This window comes from Chanodichthys erythropterus, chromosome 3, assembly GCF_024489055.1.
Source record: "Chanodichthys erythropterus isolate Z2021 chromosome 3, ASM2448905v1, whole genome shotgun sequence".
Classification (NCBI taxonomy): Eukaryota; Metazoa; Chordata; class Actinopteri; order Cypriniformes; family Xenocyprididae; genus Chanodichthys; species Chanodichthys erythropterus.
The window spans coordinates 6185862-6194291 of NC_090223.1; the positions used below are offsets into that span (position 1 = coordinate 6185862).

General features: G+C 36.8%; 1 protein-coding gene across 1 annotated transcript; it reads left to right on the forward strand.

Annotated features, from left to right (window-relative positions):
- The first annotated feature begins 6634 nt into the window (after positions 1-6634).
- LOC137002753 (uncharacterized) lies at positions 6635-7969 on the forward strand. Its single transcript, XM_067362609.1, has 4 exons — positions 6635-6695; positions 7072-7386; positions 7490-7819; positions 7902-7969. The coding sequence occupies exons 1-4, from the start codon at positions 6635-6637 to the stop codon at positions 7967-7969; spliced, it is 774 nt and encodes a 257-aa protein (XP_067218710.1).
- Positions 7970-8430: the final 461 nt, after the last annotated feature.

The window sequence follows — 8430 nt, forward strand, 5'->3', positions numbered from 1 at the left end:
TATGTATCATACAGTGGAAGATTACAGTCTGGAGCCTTTCCATCAAACGGCTGTTAAATCCCTTATTTCTACCCATCATCGCAGCAGCCCCATCCGTGCAGCAAGCGACAAGATTTGCACAGGGCAGATTGTGGGATGTGAGGGAAGAATAGACAGCCAAAAAACATCTTGACCTGTAGTTGTTGTGGGTAAATTGTAGACATAAGAATGTCTCGTTTCAACTCATCTCCGTCAACATACTGTACATATTCAATAAGCACAGACTCTCCCGCCACTTTGGTCGTTTCATCCAGCTGTATTACAAACTTTTTTTCTCTCCAAAAATTGCTGATCTTTACCGATAGTCTCTGGATGCTTCGTCTCCTGGTGTATTTTCATTTTGCTTGGTTTCATGCTGTCGTTTGCCAGTTTTTCACCACAGAAGACACATTCTGGTCGAGATTCGTCTTGACCTTCAATGAAACCAAAATTTAGGTAGTTTTTGTCAAAGTGTTTAAACTTTTTCTTTGCCTCTGAACAATCACCGGATTTACGTTTCACTGCCATTTTTAGGGGCCAAGCCCCGAAGGGGCTGTAGCCCCTATTGTAATTGTACGTTTTCCCTTTTATTATTATTCTTCCGAATGGGAGTCTATGGCAGCCCTATCAATGGAACATGAGAATGATGAAATGTGGCATACTTGTAGAGATGCTCATGAATAGAAATCTGACCAATTCTGGAGTCTCTAGGGCCAACTCTATAGCGCCACCACCAGTTCAAAATTTCAACATTCTAAAGATTATAACTTTTGATCCATTTGCTCTAGAAAAATACAATTTAGTACATCTGATTCGTCTCTTCATGCTGATGCTATTCAACTTCTTACATTAAGTCTCTGCCCATTACAGTAGCGGCCATTTTGAAAAGTACAGTATTCCGTTTTTTCGCTACTCTTCCTTCAAAATTTGTCCAATTTTGTGCAATCTTTGATCAGATGATCTTTGGTCTGAGCCGCACAGAAATGACTGAACAGATTTTTTTTTATTCATCTTTGTTCAAAAGTTATGTCACGAAGTTAACGAGGTCGACCCAAAATTGATATAGAGGCTGTATCTCGGCCAAACTTTGAGCAATCAAAACTAAAATTGGTACACTTGATCAAGACCATGAGCTGAGGTTCCATGCCAAATTTGGGAACAGCGCCACCTACAGGTTATTTTGGCCAATAACTTTTGAACACTTTGTTAGAAAATCAAGATCTTGGTGTCTATAGATTCCCTGTGCCATGCCGAATCCGAGGATATCGAATTTGTCAACATCGGATGAACCACGTGTCCGCCATTTTGAATTTTGTCATAAATTGCAATAACTTTTAAACAATTCGACATATGTACCAATTTTTGTGATGATATGACCATCAGAGAGTCCTGAAGGTACATGAGAAGTTTCAGCACAGCGCCACCTAGTATTCCACAGATATAATGATTTTTGCAAAATTGCTTATAACTTTTGAAAACATTATCCAGAATTTGTCTGCTTTATGTCATTTTATTCCCTGGCTTATGCCGATTCCGACAATGTGTCATTTGTCATTTTCCTTAAATGTACCTGTCTGCCATATTGAAGTAAATCAGAAACAGTTTTTTCGTTACTCCTCCCACAAATTTTGGTCAGTTTTGTCCAAAATCAGCTCAGATGATCTTTGGACCGAGCCGCACAGAAATGACTGAACGGATTTTTGATATTCACTACCATTCCCGAGATATTTGTCTCTGAATGTGACCTTGCTTGTGTTTGTTGTCTTATGTTAGTTAGCTTAGCATGCTAATTGCTTAGCATGCTAGCCAGTTGCCATTCTCTTTAATGTGGCTCTTCAGTTATCAAGTTAACCATGAGCTTCATTAGCATTAAGTTAGCTTAGCATGCTAATATGGTTAGCATGCTAAGTAATGCTTTTTTGTAAATTCTTTCTTACACTAAAAGTTCTCTTCCACAGATTGTTGAATGTGCATCCTCAAGTAGCTCAATGTGTAAAGCCAGTTGCCTGAAGAGCTCTGTACCCCAAGTTAGTGGGTTCGAATCCCAGGTGGAGTGGTTTTATGAAATAGTGTGTTTTGATTCCTTTACTGCCTCTTGGATTAGAAATAAATGCTTTTTGTTTCATGCTGTGTTCATTTTCATCTAAGCTTATGTACATAAGTTCTGAGTTCATTTTCGCCCGTAATTCTGAACCAGCTGTTTCATGTTTGTTCATTTTCTGCTGTTTTTCCTCTTCCTGCTCTGTATTGCGCTACAGCATGATGAGCTGCAGAATGATCTAAAGTAGTTATTAAATATAACATTCAGTGCAGTTTTATAAAAAAATTCTTCATTTTGAGTTCATTTTCACATGAACTAATGAACTTCGGCAGGTGTGCCAACAATCACCTGCACAGTGGTGCAATGAGATGCGCAATGGACACTGGACCTGGAGGTTATGGGTTCGAATCCCGTGTTGGGTGGTCATTATGCAATTGTGTGTAATGAGTCATTTTGATTCCTTTTTTATCCAAATAAGCATTGTACTAATCTTTATTCCTCTTCAATGAGATACAAGTATTTTAGTTCATTCCGTGTTCGTTCTCTGAACTTCTATTGATTTTCATTTCATTTCCACCTGTCCTTCTGAACCAGATGTTTTGCATGTACATTCAATTTCTGCTGTTTTTGCTCTTCCTGCTCCGTATTGCGCTACTGCCCCTTCTGGGGCTTGGCCCCGAATTGCTGCTTGCAGCAATATTTCCTTTTGATTTTGCCGTTACGCTGACAAGCACATTGCGCGATCGATGGAGTTAGCAAAATTAAAATAATTTTATATAAGATATTTTTTTACTGTATTATATTGGCATTGTAAGCATTAAAAAAAAAAAAAAAAACTTTAAAAAACCTATTTTATATAAATTAGTATATTAGTATATGTTTTTTTTTTTTTTTAGCTATTCATTTTTTGGTTAAAATAAATCATCTCAGTTTGGAAAATAAATATCATGATGTTGTGTTCATGCATTCAAATATGATTTTGTTTGTAACAGTTGTAACATCAACTACAATAACAGCACTGATTCCAGATGTCACATCAAACTCTCTGGATCCAGGTGTGTATGAAGATCATCCTCATTTCAGTACTTGTTTTCACACTTGAGTTTTTGTCTTGATGTTGTGTTCCTGCATTCAAATATGATTGTGTTTTTAATAGTTGTACCATCAACTACAGCATCAACACTGACTCCAACCTCTCTAGGTGTGTATGAAGATCCTCCTCATTTCAGTGCTTGTTTTCACACTCTGGAGTTTTTCTAGAATCAGGATCTAAATGAACTCATTGTAGTGAAAATGAGCTCAGTGGACATCAGTATTAATATGACTGTAATATCGTCTCTCTCTCAGTGATTGTGATTGTTGTCGCTTCATTCGCTGTTCTCCTTCCTGCTCTTATTCTCTGGATGATTCGCAGAAAAAGAGACAGTGAGTTTTTACAGTTTCTCATATTATATAACAGACAAAAAGACCAAAACATCTGATGAAATAAACGTGTAATTCAGACAGAATTCCTCTCAGACAGAGTTTAATGTTTCTATTCTACAGCACTAGAATTCTTCTAAAATCAGTTTAATTGGAGACTGTATTGTGTGTTTGATCATCAATATTCTCTTGACGTTCTGTTTCAGATAACAGAAGAGGAACTGATGACTCTGAGGTGAGTATTGTAGGTCGATCCATGAGTTATTAGTGTTTATAAGCTCTGATCCTGAAATATGACACTCATATTAGTCAGATTATATAATGACAGGTTAGTGTATTTGAACTGTTTCTGCTCTAAAACTCACAGATAAGAATAAATATGATGAACCAACGACACAATCAACATTTACATTCATCTACTGCCAGTGAACAATATGATTCATCTTCAATAATCTGTGTATATTTGTGTATATTTGACACTGTGGTGATTTTTCATTGATGTTCAGGAGCTGATATATGATGAGACTTACACTGAGGTCACTTATACTGAGGACTACAGTAAAAACAAGTGAGAAAGAACTGCCAGCCTGCATGGAGAGCTTCTTGAGACTCCAGAGACACCAGCAGCTTCTAATATCTGTTTGCTGCTCAACACTGGCTTTTTTATAGCTGCCCTTTTAATACAATTAATTTTTTTGACAGGAACTTTCATTAATAAGCCTTTATCTGACCGAGTTCTGCTGTGCTCTGAATCACTCACAAATCTTATGATAATTCAATAATCTCCACTCAGTTTCACACAATATTAGTTGTTTTCATGCCTTTTGCACAACATTGCACCATTTCATGCTTTTCATTTTCAGAAAGATCTTTGTGTTCTAGTGTTTTCAGAAGTGTTTGCATGATCTTTAGTCTAGTTTTATAGTTTAGATATGCTTTCAGAGGTATTTTCAGAGGTGTGATCTCTCTGTTGAGGTCTGGAAACATGTCACTGCTGAGAGCTCAGTTAGTTTATTAAAGGAACACGCTTAAAGAGAGAAGAGGAAATGACATCTTCTGAGATCATCTCTGAACCCAGTTTAGACTGATGGGTGTGAATTTTCACACTTTTGTGGAGCGTTTACACGACACCATTTGCAGCTAAAAATGTAGAAAGTTTTTGTGTTTTGATCATTCATTTACATGAAAATTGGAATAAAAGGTTTAAAGGTCCAAGTTTTTGAAAAGGATACCTTCATTTTCTCCCTGTAAACAACAAAACCAAACATGAATTTGTGTAAACGGTGACATCATGAACATTCATATGATGTATTCAGAGTCTTCGCAATAGAGTCAGAGTTTCAGTGTTCATTTACAACGGAAACTTGATGTCTGATGTCATTATGGACGTCACACTGATGTTTGTCTGTTGATGCAGCGGCGTCTTACTAAAGCAGCAATAACAGCAGCACAGCAGCTCCTGGCGTAATGAATTCATCACATTGAAATCAAAGTACCTCTGTTCTTTTAAAGTTTGAACATTTCTCAGATGAACCTGTTGGAGATATGAATGTAAATGGCTGTCAGTGATTTTATTCTGGTGAACATTGAGTGATTTCTGTATCTGGATAACTGATTGTACCTCTGTTTCCTGAACAACATTCAAAATAAGTCTGTAATGGAAAAATTAGGCGTTTGCATATAGTAATACATAGATGCCCTGATCAAAGAGATACACCCGGGTGAAAAACCAGTACACTTCTATTGTGTACTTAAAGTGCTCTATTTTCGTGCACTAATTTTGTACTTAATATACCACAAATTCTGTACTTCTGTATTTTTTTAATCTGTATTTAAAAAATGTATTTAGTTACCACTTATAGAACACTATAAGTTTAAAATGTACTATAAATGAAATTAAAATAAATAAAATTTTAAGCATGCTTATATATGTTATTTTTTAGGAGGGCGAGCTAAAGGGTCAGGCCCTGTCATGGTAAACATCCCAGAAAATAATGAAAAAGTTTTAAATCCAAAACATGTCTAAAAGGGTTACTGAAATTCCTTGCTTGCATGTTAACAGTTTTTATGCTAGCAGGCTGAGTAATGGCAGTTTAAAATGGCCGACCGGCCTGACAGTCCTGTGACACGGCCTTACAAATGAATGGCATGGTTTTTATTAACTTTATTGCATATAATATGTATTTAATGCATGTCATAGCAAAACATTATTTGAATAAATAAACATTACACTGTAAATTTGAAGCTTTTTATGATGCATGGTGCACACACACACACACACACACACACACACACATACACACACACACACACACAAAGAGTCATATTTATAATATATGCATGCTAAAACCTATATTAATTTATTAATTACTTATTCTATTAACTAATAGCAAAAATCATATGTTAATTACCATGATGGTCAAAGCTACATACTTCCTGCTGTCTGCTTTAATTCATCTTTAGGTAATGATTTGCAAAGATATCATTGTGTGATGACTTTACTTGTTGAGGCGCATGACTATTAATTAATTGTTAGTAATATGTTATTGATTATGGGTTTTGGTTTGATTTTTGATTGGTGCTCTCCAGACACCGGATGATAACTTCTCTCCAGTTTAATCCGGTGATATCTGGGAGGTCAACAGGACAGTGAAAGTTCGCCCCGATCCAGAACAACGACTTCAGGGTCTCGTCCTCAAAGGGACAGTTGAGTGTAAGACAAAAAACTGAGTGTAAGATGAAAATAACAAGAAATCATGGCTCAGAACGCAAAATTCCTTAATGGATCTGGTCTTCTGTAACGCATGAAGACGAAGAAGACTAAAATCCAAAACAGGGTTTAATAATAAAGTTTCAACAGGCAGGGACACACATACAGCTGAAACGACACCGGACACTGAACCGGTGACAGTGTGACAGATGACTTCTGTTCCAGAGCTTTTCACATTAAACACAGTTTCACAGCAGAGATCTTTCTGATCACTTCTTGTCTTGACTTTAGTGACTGTCAGTGAAATGCAGAGCTGTATCTTAGTGTCAGGACTAAACACTCAGTTCAGATCAGAGGATGTTCTCAACCACAGGAGGAGCTGATGATGATTAAAGGAGGAGCTGTAACTATATAATGAAGAGAAAGACTGAGAGAAACAGAAAATGGCTGATCAGTGTGATCTGTGTCTGCTGGGACTGATCATTCTCTCTTCACTTCTCACAGGTAAAGAAATCTGGATTTTCTCTATTTAGTGGAATTAGTCTGGAAAGAGTTGATTTGAACATGCTCAGTTTAATCTTGTTGTGTCGTGTTTCATACATTGTATTATTGCTGGACATTGAGTCACACTCAGACGATGAAAAATAATTTTCATATTAAGAATGATTTAAACAGCTCTCTGATAAAGAAAAATAGTTTATTCTGAAGAGTGTGATGTTTGTGTTCAGTAAGGAAAGAAAATACTGTATGATCTGCATCTTCTGCTTTTTATGTTGATGTTGTTCAGCATCCACATTGATTAAAACCAATTCAAAGAGACCTTATTTAAATGATCATTATGATCTATATTAATAAATGAAGGTAAAACACTGTGTTTCAGGTACCAGTGGAGTGGATGATCTACATGTGTTCATCAGTTCTGGTGAAAATGTCCGTCTGTCCTGTAATAATGCTCTTTCTGACTGCAAATCAACTACATGGACCTACAGCAGACATTCAGGGGCAGTTGAACTGATTGTTTTAGGGGAAAAGAGGAAAAACACAGAGAGACATGAGAGACTGAGTCTGGGGTCTGACTGCTCTCTGAACATCAAGAACATCACAGAAGAAGATTATGGATCTTACATCTGCCAACAATATATGGATGGAGGAAAACAAGAACCTGATGCAGGTGTTAATCTGCATGTTCTTCATGGTGAGTTCATGATTATGGGATCAATTTAAAAATGGCAGATTCTCCCTTTAAACTCACATGATGATTGAAGAGTCTGTGATTTGTGTCTTGTGTTCAGTTTCAGTGTCTCCATCATCATCATCATCATCATCATCCTCACAGACTGAGATCAGTCCAGGTCGCTCTGTGACTCTCTCCTGTCAGTTGTATTCATATTCTGGATTCTCCTGTAATTATTGGGTTCGTTCTGAGGGTCTTCATCTGTTGTGGGTGAATCAGGCTGGTGTTGATCTGAAGACAGACTCCAGATATCAGATATTATTCTCATCAGATCACTGTATCATCACTCTGACTACAACACTCCTGAATGAAGATGACAACAGAGAGTGGAGATGTCAGCTTACTCTCAGAAATCAACTCCAGACCTCAGTCAGATACACTGTCAAGTATTCAGGTGAGAAACAACTATTACTACTGTAAAATATGATGTTAATGTCCTACAGATGAACATCTGAACATTCATCTTCTGATTCCAGTCAGCAGCTCAAACTCTGAGAAGAAATCAAGCCAAACTACAGCAGCAGCTCCTACACAAGGTTCATGATCACATGATCACTGTCACACATCATCAGTCTCTCACTTCACTGGTTCACACTGGCTTTAATTCATCCATCCTTTCATTTGTACAGAGAATCAGAAGACATTAAATACTCCAAACTCTGAGAGGACAGCAGCTGCACAAACACCTGGATTTACTGAACAACAAGGTATTTATTCATGACTTTATCATTTCAGTGGTTTATAGCGTCAGTTACTGGGAAAGAGCTTAAAAAAACTAATTATGTACTACTCATTCACACAAACAGGAAGCCATCTTCAAATACAGCTAATGTAAAGAGTGCATATAAATACTCCATCATCGTATATGTGAATGATAGAATTGAGCTTAAAAGATTAAAATAATAGTGATCATTCATTAAACACAAGTCATCTCATGTTAGTGTGAACATCTTCAGCACAATAACTGAGTCACTGATTCAGATCTGATCTGGACTACATCAGTTA

What these genes read in the sequence shown, in the direction of transcription:
- LOC137002753 (XM_067362609.1), top strand. Translation starts at nt 6,635, where the DNA reads ATGGCTGATCAGTGTGATCTGTGTCTGCTGGGACTGATCATTCTCTCT. An exon ending in TCTCTCTTCACTTCTCACAG is followed by an intron (nt 6,696 to 7,071) that starts GTAAAGAAATCT and finishes ACTGTGTTTCAG; the next exon opens with GTACCAGTGGAGTGGATGAT. An exon ending in TAATCTGCATGTTCTTCATG is followed by an intron (nt 7,387 to 7,489) that starts GTGAGTTCATGA and finishes GTTCAGTTTCAG; the next exon opens with TGTCTCCATCATCATCATCA.